The sequence below is a fragment of the Aegilops tauschii genome, chromosome 3, assembly GCF_002575655.3.
Source record: "Aegilops tauschii subsp. strangulata cultivar AL8/78 chromosome 3, Aet v6.0, whole genome shotgun sequence".
Lineage (NCBI taxonomy): Eukaryota > Viridiplantae > Streptophyta > Magnoliopsida > Poales > Poaceae > Aegilops > Aegilops tauschii.
Window position 1 is genome coordinate 57,608,298 of NC_053037.3, and position 15,159 is coordinate 57,623,456.

Below are 15,159 nucleotides of genomic sequence, written 5' to 3' on the forward strand. Positions count from 1 at the left end.
TTTTCATAAAAATACAAAAAAAAATTCACAAAACTTCAGAAAATGTTCATTTTTTGAATTCCTGAACATATTTTCTGAATTTGTGAACATTCTTGAAATTTGTTAACATGTTTTTGCATTAGTGAACAATTTTTTAAATTTTAAACCTTTTTGTTTTGAAATCCCGAACTTTTTAAGGAAGAAAAAAACCAATACAGAACAAGAAGAAAGGAAAAAAACAAGGGAGCCCCGCCCCGCACCTAGGCCAGCCCAAGGTCACACGTGGGGGAGCGAGAGGGTGTGCCCTGTCCTTTTTCCTGAAATCACTAATTAAGGGTTGCTCGTGAAGCATAGCATCTCGATAAACAACAGGCACGAACCCTGACTTTTCCTCTAGAGGCAATCTAGGGTTCCACTTTTCCTCCGGCGGCGACGGCGGAGTCCACGTAAATCCTTCCTGGTGGCCGGAGTTCTCTGGCGATCGAAAGGCACCATCATGAGTACGTCGGCGAGGCCTCCTTGCATGGCGGAATTACCATCATCAGCGGTCATAGGCGGAGAGGGAGCGGAGATTGAAGGAGGAGATCGAGTGGGGAAGGGACAGATGAGGGGGGACGGAAGATTGGGGGTAGAGGGGGAGACGCAGGTGCCACTAGGAGTAGATGGAGGGGGTAGCGGCAGGCATGAAACATGGGACGACGGAGGCGAGGAAGATTGGGACTTCTATGGCCCAGAACCGGATCTGGAGGATCAGTTTGCGGGGATGAAGCTTCATGGCGAAGAGGAGGATGATCTGGACCTGTCAGGAGAGGTAGAAGACCTGATTGGAGACATGCAGTGGCTAGGGCTTTTCCGAGTCCACACCACAAAGCCGTTCAGCCATGCAGCGCTGTTGAGGCAGATGAGGAATGCCTGGGCAGCAGCTCAGGGTGTGACTTTCAACGTTAAGGGACCAAACCTCTTCTTGTTCCAATGCCATTGCTTCGGTGATTGGAAGCGCATCATGGAGGGTGGCCCATGGATCTTTCTTATGCTCATGTGGTTGTTCAGGAGTATGATGGCTTTACAGATGTGGCAGAGTATAAGCTGAATAAGGTGCCGTTGTGGGCGCGAGTAAAAGGGCTGCCGGACGGCCTAACAACTAAGAGAGAATTAGCGGAGAAGGTGGCTGCTAAGGTTGGAGAACCACCCTTCACAGTAATTGTGAATGAGGGTAAGATTAACCCAGCAAGCACTTTGCGAGTTAGGTTTTATGTGGATGTGGACACACCCCTCGTTAGGTTTGTGCCAATCACACTGAAAGGAAGGAAGAAGTACCCTACTATGACAAGCTCCCGGATTTCTGTTACTTTTGTGGCTTAATGGGGCACACCGTGCAGGAATGCGGGGATGGAATCCATGATCCTCGTGAGTGTGAGTGGGGTGAATGGCTGCTCTGGACCCCTGAGCCGTCGACTTATGCAGCAGGAGGGAGAGGAGGTATGGATGGGCGAGGTAGAGGTGGAAGAGCGGGAGGGAGAGGAACCAGGGGTGGAAGGCAAGGAAGAGGTGAGAGGGAGGAAGTTAGGGAAGAGGCAGCAGATCATCCAAGCCAGGTCCCAATGAACATGGACTTGGGTGAAAATCTAAATGCACGCAAGAGACTCATATTGGCGGATGGTACAGTCAACGTGCAAGGCCAACCTGTGCCAAATCTTGCAGGCAGGGTGGCAGGGATGGTTCTGATGCTGGAGCAGGGAGGAGGGGACGCACCACAAGCGGCCTCTAGCACGCCTGGGAAGGTACCGATAGTGAAGAGGAGGAGACAAGATGGAGCAGGGGGAAGTGAGGATATGGAAGCGACCAATGGGGCGGCCTCCTCCGAGGAGGACCGCCGGATCCAATGAGGATACTTTGTTGGAACTGTCGTGGGATTGGCGATCCTGCGACGGTCAAGGAGCTCCGCGATCTAGTGGAGGCTTGCGCGCCGGCGGTGCTTTGCATAGTGGAGACACAACTAGCGAAGTATCGTGTGGAAGGCTTGGCAGGTAGTTTAGGTTTTGTTGGTAGATTTGGAGTTGATAGTAGAGGTAGAAGTGGTGGTCTTTGCTTATTTTGGAGGAATAATGTAGATTTTGAAATAAAAACTTACTCTCAGTATCATATCGACTCGGTGGTTAATGAACCGGGCAAAGAAGCGTGGAGGTTATCTGTTTTCTATGGTGCAGTGAACAGGAGCATGAGGTATAAAACGTGGGATACCATGAAAATCTTGCGTGGAGAAAATGATCTACCTTGGGTCTGCATGGGAGACTTTAACGAGATATTGCGACAGGAAGAGCAGATGGGACCCAATGAGAGGGATAGTGCACAAATAGAAGGATTCAGGGAAGTAGTGGACGTATGTGAACTAGCTGATTTGGGCTACAAAGGCCTAGACTGGACGCTTGAGAAGAGAGTTGCTGGGGAGGGGAGTACTGCAGAGTTCGACTTGATCGTGCCCTAGCTACGGCCAGTTGGTCGGCTATGTTTCCTTTTGCCACTGTCGAACATCTTACAGCGGCTAAATCCAACCACAGCCCCATTCTGCTTTTGAATGAGTTGGAAGCGAATAACTTGAGAGTTGCTCTGAAGAAGCCGTTCCGGTACGAGTGTATGTGGGAAACTGACAGTACTTTCGGTGCAAAGGTGCAGCAGGTATGGAACCAAACAATACCAGCAACCACAGTGGCAGAGCTAGCGTCGAAATTGACCTCTGTTGGCTCGTCGCTGAAACGCTGGTGGCGGGAGTCATTCGGGTCTGTACGGCAAGAACTGAGGAAGCTGCGCCATCAGCTAGCAGAGTTGCGAGCGGATCCCCATAGGGTGGGGCCTGGGGAGGAAGAGAAGAGAGTGCAGGATCAGATCGTGGAGCTGTCCTTCCGCGAGGAGATCATGATGCGACAGCGGTCTCGAATCAACTGGCTCTCTGCAGGAGACCGTAGCACGCAATATTTCCAGAGGAAGGCAAGTGGCCGGAGAGCCAAGAACACAATTAGACAGCTCCAAAAACCGGATAGTACTATGGTCTCGGATCCAGGGGAGTTGGCTGAGATGATAAACGATGTCTACAAGAATCTATACACAACCGAGGGCTGCATAGGAATTGAAGAAGTACTGTCACATATACCAGCCAGGGTTGATGCAGGCATGAATGTTAGGCTAAACGCCCAGTATACAAACGAGGAAGTAAAAGAAGCACTCTTTCAAATGTTTCCGACCAAAGCTCCGGGATCCAATGGATTTCCTGCACACTTTTTTCAGAGGAATTGGGAGCTTTGTGGAGAAGAGGTAACTGGCATGATAATTAGGTTGCTCAATGGAGAGGACTCACCGGAGGGTATCAACCGTACGTTCATCATTCTTATTCCCAGGATCGCTAGTCCAAAATTTCTAGGACAATTTTGGCCTATAAGCCTTTGCAATGTGATCTACAAGATTGCATCTAAGGTCTTAGCAAACAGGCTGAAGATCATTCTCCCCGATGTAATCTCTGAAGAGCAGTCGGCCTTTGTGCCTGGACGTCTGATCACGGATAATTTTATAACAGCTTACGAGTGTCTTCACTATATGAAAACAAGGAGAGCCAAAGCAAACAGATATGTAGCACTAAAGTTGGATATGATGAAGGCATATGACAGGCTGGAGTGGTCATATCTTAAAGCAGTTATGTTGAAATCGGGCATCAGTCCATGATTCACTGAAACGGTAATGAGGTGCGTCACTTCTGTGTCCTTTTCGGTTTTGTTTAATGGAGGAATTCTACAAGATTTCAACCCCACAAGGGGAATGAGGCAGGGGGATCCGATCTCCCCGTATCTATTTCTATTGGCGGCAGAAGGCTTATCTTGCTTGTTGAAAGATCAAGGTGCAGGTGTCCGAGGACTTTCTGTTGCAGAAACAACACCGGCTATTAATCATCTCCTTTTTGCAGACGATAGTCTTTTTTTTTGAAGCCAATGGTGAAAATGCAGCTCGGGTTCGTGACCTTTTGAGAACTTACTATGATGCCTCAGGACAGAAAATTAACACGGATAAATCGTCAATCTATTTCAGTAAGGGTATCCCGGAAGCCACCAGAAATGAGATAAAGAATATCTTGGATGTCCAGAACGAGTCACTTTCAGAGAAATATTTAGGCCTACCCACGGACGTAGGCAAGAGCAAGGAAGGCAGTTTCAGATATTTAAAGGATAGGATCTGGAAACATATTCAAGGCTGGATGGAGAAATGCTTGTCTGCAGGGGGGAAGGAGGTGTTGATCAAATCTGTTGCACAATCTATTCCGACATATTCGATGTCCTGTTTCAAATTACCCCGTGGCCTCAGTGAACATATTAACAGTCTTCTTCGGAAGTTTTGGTGGGGAAGCAAACAAAGCCAGAGAAAGCCGGCATGGGTGTCATGGAAGACGATGTGCAAACCAAAAAACATGGGCGGGATAGGATTCAGAGATATCGAGCTCTTTAACCTGGCATTGCTCGCAAGGCAAGTGTGGCGTTTGCTGCAGGACACGGAGTCACTAAGTGCACGAGTGCTTAGGGCGAGGTATTACCCAAATGGTAACATTCTAGATGCAGTTCTCGGAGCCTATCCGTCCCAGGTATGTCGATCTTTGGTGGAGGGCAGGGATCTTCTGACCCTAGGATTGATTAGAAGAATTGGTACGGGTGCAGACACGCGCATATGGGAAGATAATTGGCTTCCCCGAGACTACAAGTTGAAACCGATATGCCCCATATCGGCCAATCCTCCTACTTACGTCTCGGAGTTAATTGATGTGACGACCAGAACATGGAACAAGCAGTTGTTAATGGAGAATTTTATAGGGCCGGATGTTGAGGTTATTATGAATATCCCACTGAGCTCGCGGATACAGCCTGATTTCTGGGCATGGCATTATGACAGAAGGGGGCTGTTCACTGTGAAATCGGCCTACAGAATGATCAATGGCATTAAATTTCAACGAGAAGATTGGCTTGAGCATCGACCGGGCCATTCAAACAGAGAAGCTGAGGGGAAATCTTGGACGCGGCTATGGAAAGTACAAGTCCCATCAAAGGTCAAGATTTTGGTATGGCGACTGGCTCATATGTCTTTACCAACGGGTTCAGTACAACATGAACGCAAAATGGCGACAACTGCCGCATGCAGCCTGTGTGAAGAAGAGTTTGATTCTTGGCGCCACTCCTTGTTTGATTGTAGGATGGCGAGGTGCGTGTGGGCACTCGGAGATGAGGAGATTCTTGAGCATGTGATATCAAACAGAAGTGACGACGCGAGGCTCTGGCTGTTTTGACTGTTTGACACGATGAACCAGCATGATCTCGCGAGAGTTTTGATTACCATGTGGGCAATATGGTGGGCTCACCGTAGAGCGATACATGATGATGAGTTCCAAAGTCCCATGTCCACAATGTGCTTTGTTAACCGATACTTGCAGGACTTGGAAATTGCTACTACAAGGACACCGACGAGACAGTCACAGGCTGCGACGCCAAGAGCTCGCGCATGGATTCCACATGGAGTGAATGCGGCGAAGATCAATGCTGATGGTGCTATTTCCCGCCAGGGCACGACGGGAGCTTCAGCCGCTGTTTGCAGGGATCAACACGGCAATTACCTTGGAGCATCTGCGGTGGTATTCGATGGGCTAGTCGATGCTCCATGCCTCGAAGCTCAAGCATGCAATGAGGCTCTTGCCCTAGCGCAAGACCTGCTTCTGACACATGCGATAATAGCGTCCGACTGCGTGCAGGTGATACAAGACATAAATGGAGCTTCGAGTTCTTCTTCGTATGCTTTAGTTTTGAATGAAATTAGAGATAGAGCTTCAGATTTTGTTAGCATTACTTTTCGGTTTGAAAACAGGGAGGCAAACTTTGAAGCACATGCCTTGGCAAAGGCAGCTTCGTCACTCCCTGTTGGGCGCCACTTGTGGCTAGGGAACCCACCGGACATTGTTTGTATTCCTTCTGTGATTGTTGAATAAATCCCGAGTTCACCTAAAAAAACTAATTAAGGGATACCCTTTGCAAAGGTCACTCTCATCTTTCCAACTTGCGGAGTTTCCCTTTTTCTTCATAGATTCGTTTATTCGAAATGTTTTATCTCTTAAGCCATGCGTTTAAATTGTGAACCATTTTCACTGTTGGATTACTCGTGTCAAGATCTTCCAAATTAGATCCCATGTTAATAGGATTTGGATGAACTTTTATTTCACAAAAAATCAGAAGAAAAAAACGAGCCGGAAGCATGACCCCGCCCCCTTTTTTTCCATTTCCGAGAGGCACATCCACGCGAAGCAACTCTGTGCCTCTCGTGAAAGAAAGAAAAACGTGTTTTTCTTCTCTTTTTGAGAGGGTCTCTCGCGGAAGCAAACATGTGCCTTCATTAGAAGCAAATCTATGCCTCTAGCATGTTTTTTTCTCGAGAGGCACAGTTATGCCTCTCGCGAAAGCAAAACTGTGCCTCCACGATAAGCAAATTTGTGCCTCTCACGGAAGATGCCACCACGAGAAGTAAATATGTGCCTCTTGCGGAAGAAGAAAACGTGCTTTTCGTGCAGAAAATAATTTGGTCTAAAACCTAAGGAAACCAAGCAAAAACTGAAAAGCCGAATGAACAAACCCGTAAACACATATAGAAAATAAAAAAAATGAAATCTCGAGGAGGCGTCCAGCATGTGACACATGGCGGCAGAAAGGCCGATGCATCTAGGCGTCACCAGGGCACAAAAAAATCTCTCTTTGGGATTTGCTATGAAGGTCATGTTGGTTGGAGTTTTCTCCCCCTATTTCTCAAAAAGTAAAACTCTTTTTTTAACATACACCACGGAGAGGTGCATCATTATTATAGAAAAAGAGGGTGACCACGTGACATATGTCATAAGCAATCATTTTTTCAAGAGGCACAGTTCGCGAAGCTTCACGAAGGCATGTGTTCCTCCAAGCATCGGTGTTTCCAACTTTCAAGTGATGAAGCAGAATTCGACGACTGAGTCGAATCATGTGAGTCCCATTGCCAATATTTCGAGACATCTCCAACTAATCGACCCTACAAGGCGACGGAGCAGAGGCGGTGCGGTCCCTCCCGGCCATCGATCCTCGTGTTGACCACGGTGGGCATCTGCCTGTCCCACGCGCGCGTCCCGCCGCAGCGCCGGCATCCGCAAGCGGCTGCAGCAGCTCATGCACCAAGTCGGAGCATCATCACTCGCCGGAGAGATGAGACCCATGAAACGTGGCAAGCCGGAGTAGGAAGGCCGCCCAAGTTGCTGCTTGCTATATGAAGGAACTATGCTCTAGAGGTAATAATAAAGTTATTATTTATTTCCTTATATCATGATAAATGTTTATTATTCATGCTAGAATTGTATTAAACGGAAACATAATACATGTGTGAATACATAGACAAATAGAGGTCACTAGTATGCCTCTACTTGACTAGCTCGTTGATCAAAGATGGTTATGTTTCCTAGCCATAGACATGAGTTGTTATTTGATTAACGGGATCACATCATTATGAGAATGATGTGATTGACTTGACCCATTCCGTTAGCTTAGCACTTGATCATTTAGTATGTTGCTATTGCTTTCTTCATGACTTATACATGTTCCTATGACTATGAGATTATGCAACTCCCGTTTACTGGAGGAACACTTTGTGTGCTACCAAACGTCACAACATAACTGAGTGATTATAAAGGTGCTCTACAGGTGTCTCCGAAGGTACTTGTTGGGTTGGCGTATTTCGAGATTAGGATTTGTCACTCCGATTGTCGGAGAGGTATCTCTGGACCCACTCGGTAATGCACATCACTATAAGCCTTGCAAGCATTGTAACTAATGAGTTAGTTGCGGGATGATGTGTTACGGAACGAGTAAAGGGACTTGCCGGTAACGAGATTGAACTAGGTATTGAGATACCGACGATCGAATCTCGGGCAAGTAACATACCGATGACAAAGGGAACAACGTATGTTGTTATGCGGTTTGACCGATAAAGATCTTAGTAGAATATGTGGGAGCCAATATGAGCATCCAGGTTCCGCTATTGGTTATTGACCGGAGACGTGTCTCGGTCATGTCTACATAGTTCTCGAACCCGTAGGGTCCGCACGCTTAAAGTTCGGTGATGATTTATATTATGAGTTATGTGATTTGATGTACCGAAGGTAGTTCGGAGTCCCGGATGAGATCGGGGACATGACGAGGAGTCTCGAAATGGTCAAGACGTAAAGATTGATATATTAGACGACTATATTCGGACATCGGAAAGGTTCCGAGTGATTCGGGTATTTTTCGGAGTACCGGAGAGTAACGGGAATTCGCCGGGGAGTATATGGGCCTTATTGGGCTTTAGGGGAAAGAGAGAGGGGAGGCTGCGCGCCCCCCCCCCCCCCAAGGTTTAGTCCGAATTGGACTAGGGGGAGGGGCGGCGCCCCCTCCTTCCTTCTCTTCTCTTTTCCCTTTCCTTCTCTCCTACTCCTACTACTTGGAAGGGCTCCTAGTTCTACTAGGAAAAGGGGAATCCTACTCCCGGTGGGAGTAGGATTCCCCTATGGCGCGCCATAGAGAGGGCCGGCCCTTCCCCTCCTCCACTCCTTTATATACGGGGAGGGGGCACCCCTTGGAGACACAACAATTGATCCCTTGGATCTATTAGCCGTGTGCGGTGCCCCCCTCCACCATATTCCACCTCGATAATATCGTAGCGGTGCTTAGGCAAAGCCCTGCGTCGATAGAACATCAACATCGTCACCACGCCGTCGTGCTGACGAAACTCTCCCTCAACACTCGGCTGGATCTGAGTTCGAGGGACGTCATCGAGCTGAACGTGTGCTGAACTCGGAGGTGCCGTGCGTTCGGTACTTGATCGGTCGGATCGTGAAGACGTACGACTACATCAACCGCGTTGTGCTAAACACTTCTGCTTTCGGTCTACGAGGGTACGTGGACACACTCTCCCCTCTCATTGCTATGCATCACCATGATCTTGCGTGTGCGTAGGAAATTTTTTGAAATTACTACGTTCCCCAACAGTGGCATCCGAGCCAGGTTTTATGCATAGATGTTATATGCACGAGTAGAACACAAGTGAGTTGTGGGCGATACAAGTCATACTGCTTACCAGCATGTCATACTTTGGTTCGGCGGTATTGTTGGATGAAGCGGCCCGGACCGACATTACGCGTACGCTTACGCGAGACTGGTTCTACCGACGTGCTTTGCACACAGGTGGCTGGCGGGTGGCAATTTCTCCAACTTTAGTTGAATCAAGTGTGGCTACGCCCGCTCCCTGCGAAGGTTAAAATAGCACTAACTTGACGAAATATCGTTGTGGTTTTGATGCGTAGATAAGAACTGTTCTTGCTCAGCCCGTAGCAGCCACGTAAAACTTGCAACAACAAAGTATAGGACGTCTAACTTGTTTTTGCAGGGTATGTTGTGATGTGATATGGTCAAGACGTGATGAGATATAAGTTGTTATACGAGATGATCATGTTTTGTTGAAGTTATCGGCAACTGGCAGAAGCCTTATGGTTGTCTCTTTATTGCATAAGATGCAAGTGCCAAATAATTGCTTTACTTTATCGCTATGCGATAGTAATAGTTGCAAGAGCAAATAGTTGGCGAGACGACCATGTGACGACACATTGATATAGATCAAGATGATGGAGATCACGGTGTCATGCCGGTGACGATGGAAATCATGACGATGCTTCGGAGATGGAGATCACAAGCACAAGATGATGATGGCCATATCATATCACTTATATTGATTGCATGTGATGTTTATCTTTTATGCATCTTATTTTGCTTAGATCGACGGTAGCATTATAAGATGATCTCTCACTAAATTTCAAGGTATAAGTGTTCTCCCTGAGTATGCACCGTTGCGAAAGTTCTTCGTGCTGAGACACCACGTGATGATCGGGTGTGATAGGCTCTACGTTCAAATAAAACGGGTGCAAAACAGTTGCACATGCAGAAATACTTGGGTTAAACTTGACGAGCCTAGCATATGCAGATATGGCCTCGGAACACTGAGATCGAAAGATCGAGCGTGAATCATATAGTAGATATGATCAACATAATGATGTTCACCATTGATACTACTCCATCTCACGTGATGATCGGACATGGTTTAGTTGATTTGGATCACGTGGTCACTTAGGTGATTAGAGGGATGTCTATCTAAGTGGGAGTGCTTAAGTAATATGATTAATTGAACTTTAATTTATCATGAACTTAGTCCTGGTAGTATTAGCATATCTATGTTGTAGATCAATAGCTCGCGATGTTGCTCCCCCTTTATTTTGATATGTTCCTAGGGAATAACTATGTTGAAAAATGATAGTAGCAATGATGCGGCTTGGATCCGTGATCTGAGGATTATCCTCATTGCTGCACAGAAGAATTATGTCCTTAATGCACCGCTAGGTGACGGACCTATTGCAGGAGCATATGTAGACGTTATGAACGTTTGGCAAAGCTCGGTATGATGACTACTTGATAGTTTAGTGCACCATGCTTTACGGCTTAGAACTGGGACTTCAAAAATGTTTTGAAACATCACAGAGCATATGAGATGTTCCAAGAGATGAAATTAGTATTTCAGACTCATGCCCGTGTCAAGAGGTATGCGACCTCTGACAAGTACTTTGCCTAAAAGATGGAGGAGAATTGCTCAACTAGTGAGCATGTGCTCAGAATGTCTGGGTACTACAATCACTTGAATCAAGTGGGAGTTAATCTTCCAGATAAGATAGTGATTGACAGAGTTCTCTAGTCACCATCACCAAGTTACTAGAACTTCATGATGAACTATAATATGCAAGAGATAGCGGAAACAATTCCCAAGCTCTTCGTGATAATGAAATCAGCGAAAGTAGAAATCAAGAAAGAGCATCAAGTGTTGATGGTTGACAAAGACCACTAGTTTCGAGAAAAGGGTAAAGGAAAGAAGGGGAACTTCAATAAGAACGGCAAGCAAGTTGCTGCTCAAGTGAAGAAGCCCAAGTCTGGACCTAAGCTTGAAACTGAGTGCTTCTACTGCAAAGGGGCTGGTCACTGGAAGCGGAACTACCCCAAGTATTTGGCGGATAAGAATGATGGCAAAGTGAACAAAAGTATATTTGATATACATGTTATTGATGTGTATTTTACTAGTATTTATAGCAACCCCTCAGTATTTGATACTGATTCAGTTGCTAAGAGTAGTAACTCGAAACGGGAGTTGCAAAATAAACAGAGACTAGTTAAGGGTGAAGTGACGATGTGTGTTGGAAGTGGTTCCAAGACTGATGTAATCATCATCGCACACTCCCTATACTTTCGAGATTAGTGTTGAACCTAAATAAGTGTTATTTGGTGTTTGCGTTGAGCATGAATATGATTTGATCATATTTATTGCAATACGGTTATTCATTTAAAGTCAGAGAATAATAGTTGTTCTGTTTACATGAATAAAACCTTCGATGGTCATACACCCAATGAAAATAGTTTGTTGGATCTCGATCGTAGTGATACACATATTCATAATATTGAAGCCAAAAACATGCAAAGTTAATAATGATAGTGCAACTTATTTGTGGCACTGCCGTTTAGATCATATTGGTGTAAAGCGCATGAAAAAACTCCATGTTGATGGGCTTTTGGAATCACTTGATTATGAATCACTTGATGCTTGCGAACCATGCCTCATGGACAAGATGACTAAGACTCCATTCTCCGGAACAATGGAGCGAGCAACTGACTTATTGGATATAATACATACTGATGTATGCGGTCCGATGAGTGTTAAGGCTCACGGCAAGTATCGTTATTTTCTGACCTCCACAGATGATTTGAGAAGATATGGGTATATCTACTTGATGAAACACAAGTCTGAAACATTTGAAAAGTTCAAAGAATTTCAGAGTGAAGTGGATAATCATCGTAACAAGAAAATAAAAATTTCTACGATATGATCGTAGAGGAAAACTATTTGAGTTACGAAGTTTGGCCTTCACTTAAAACAATGTGAAATAGTTTCACTACTCACGCCATCCGGAACACCACAGCGTAATGGTGTGTCCGAACATCATAACGGTATGTTATTAGATATGGTGCGATCTATGATGTATCTTACCGATTTATCACTATCTTTTTGGGGTTATACATTAAAGACAGCTGCATTCACTTTAAATAGGGCACCATCAAAATCCGTTGAGACGACGCCTTATGAACTGTGGTTTGGCAAGAAACCAAAGTTGTCGTTTCTTAAAGTTTGGGGCTGCGATGCTTATGTGAAAAAGTTTCAACCTGATAAGCTCGAACCCAAATCGGAGAAGTGCGTCTTCATAGAATACCCAAAGAAAATTGTTGGGTACAACTTCTATCATAGATCCGAAGGCAAGATCTTTGTTGCTAAGAATGGATCCTTTCTAGAGAAGGAGTTTCTCTCGAAAGAAGTGAGTGGGAGGAAAGTAGAGCTTGATAAGGTAATTGTACCTTCTCCCGAATTGGAAAGTAGTTCATCACAGAAATCAGTTCCAGTGATTCCTACATCAATTAGTGAGGAAGTTAATGATGATGATCATGAAAATTCAGATCAAGTTATTACAGAAACTCGTAGGTCTTCCAGAGTACGGTCCGCACCAGTGTGGTACGGTAATCCTATTCTAGAAGTCATGTTACTAGACCATGATGAACCTATGAACTATGAGGAAGCGATGATGAGCCCAGATTCCGCGAAATGGCTTGAGGCCATAAAATCTGAGATGGGATCCATATATGAGAACAAAGTGTGGACTTTGATTGACTTGTCCGATGATCGGCAAGCCATAGAAAATAAATGGATCTTCAAGAGGAAGACAGACGCTGATAGTAGTGTTACTATCTACAAAGCTCGACTTGTCGAAAAAGGTTTTTGACAAAGATCAAGATGTTGACTACGATGAGATTTTCTCACTCGCAGCGATGCTTAAGTCTGTCCGAATCATGTTAGCAAATTGCCACATTTTATGAAATCTGGCAAATGGATGTCAAAACTACATTCCTTAATGGATTTCTTAAAGAAGAGTTGTATATGATGCAACCAGAAGATTTTGTCGATCCTAAAGGTGCTAACAAAAATGTGCAAGCTCCAGTGATCCATCTATGGACTGGTGCAAGCATCTCGGAGTTGGAATATACGCTTTGATGAGTTGACCAAAGCATATAGTTTTATACAGACTAGCGGCGAAGCCTGTATTTACAGGAAAGTGAGTGGGAGCACTACAGCCTTTCTGATTAGAATATTTGAATGACATATTGTTCATTAGAAATAATGTAGAATTTTCTGGAAAGCATAAAGGGGTATTTGAAAGGAGTTTTTCAAAGAAAGACCCCGGTGAAGCTGCTTACATATTGAGCATCAAGATCTATAGAGATAGATCAAGACGCTTGATAAGTTTTTTCAATGAGTACATACCTTGACAAGATTTTGAAGTAGTTCAAAATGGAAGAAAGAGTTCTTGTCTGTGTTACAAGGTGTGAAATTGAGTAAGACTCAAATCCCGACCACGGCAGAAAATAGAAAGAGAATGAACGTCATTCCCTATGCCTCAGTCATATGTTCTATAAAAGTATGCCATGCTATGGACCAGACCTATTGTATACCCTGCCCTAGTTTGGCAAGGGAGTACAATAGTGATCTAGGAGTAGACCACTGGACATTGGTCAAAATTATCCTTAGTGGAATAAGGACATGTTTCTCGATTATGGAGGTGACAAGAGGTTCATCGTAAAGGGTTACCTCGATGCAAGTTTTGACACTGATCCAGATGACTCTAAGTCTCAATCTGGATACATATGGAAAGTGGGAGCAATTAGCTAGAGTAGCTCCGTGCAGAGCATTGTAGACATAGAATATTTTGCAAAATACATACGGCTCTGAATGTGACAGACCCATTGACTAAGCTTCTCTCATGAGCAAAACATGATCACACCTTAGTACTCTTTGGGTGTTAATCACATAGCGATGTGAACTAGATTATTGACTCTAGTAAACCCTTTGGGTGTCGGTCACATGACGATGTGAACTATGGGTGTCAATCACATATAGATGTGAATATTGGTGTTAAATCACATGATGACGTGAACTAGATTATTGACTCTAGTGCAAGTGGGAGACTGAAGGAAATATGCCCCACAGGCAATAATAAAGTTATTATTTATTTCCTTATATCACGATAAAGTTTATTATTCATGCTAGAATTGTATTAACCGGAAATATAATACATGTGTGAATACATAGACAAACAGAGTGCCACTAGTATGCCTCTACTTGACTAGCTCATTGACCAAAGATGGTTATATTTCCTAGCCATAGACATGAGTTGTTATTTGATTAACGGGATCACATCATTAGGAGAATGATGTGATTGACTTGACCCATTCCGTTAGCTTAGCACTTGATCGTTTAGTATGTTGCTATTGCTTTCTTCATGACTTATACATGTTCCTATGACTATGAGATTATGCAACTCCCGTTTACCGGAGGAACACTTTGTGTGCTACCAAACGTCACAACGTAACTGAGTGATTATAAAGGTGCTCTACAGGTGTCTCCGAAGGTACTTGTTGGGTTGGCGTATTTCGAGATTAGGATTTGTCACTCCGATTGTCGAAGAGGTATCTCTGGGCCCACTCGGTAATGCACATCACTATAAGCCTTGCAAGCATTGTAACTAATGAGTTAGTTGCGGGATGATGTGTTACGGAACGAGTAAAGAGACTTGCCGGTAACAAGATTGAACTAGGTATTGAGATACCGACGATCGAATCTCGGGCAAGTAACGTACCGATGACAAAGGGAACAACGTATGTTGTTATGCGGTTTGACCAATAAAGATCTTCATAGAATATGTGGGAGCCAATATGAGCATCCAGGTTCCGCTATTGGTTATTGACCGGAGACGTGTCTCGGTCATGTCTACATAGTTCTCGAACCCGTAGGGTCCGCACGCTTAAAGTTCGGTGACGATTTATATTATGAGTTATGTGATTTGATGTACCGAAGGTAGTTCGGAGTCCCGGATGAGATCGGGGACATGACGAGGAGTCTCAAAATGGTCGAGACATAAAGATCAATATATTGGACGACTATATTCGGACATCGGAAAGGTTCCGAGCG

At 44.8% G+C, this 15,159-nt stretch overlaps 1 protein-coding gene across 1 annotated transcript; it reads left to right on the forward strand.

Moving 5' to 3' along the window:
- The first annotated feature begins 1,861 nt into the window (after positions 1-1,861).
- On the forward strand, positions 1,862-2,464 carry LOC141042703 (uncharacterized). The gene has a single exon (XM_073511582.1). It carries the CDS (start codon positions 1,862-1,864, stop codon positions 2,462-2,464), a length of 603 nt encoding a protein of 200 aa, XP_073367683.1.
- The last annotated feature ends 12,695 nt before the right edge of the window (positions 2,465-15,159 follow it).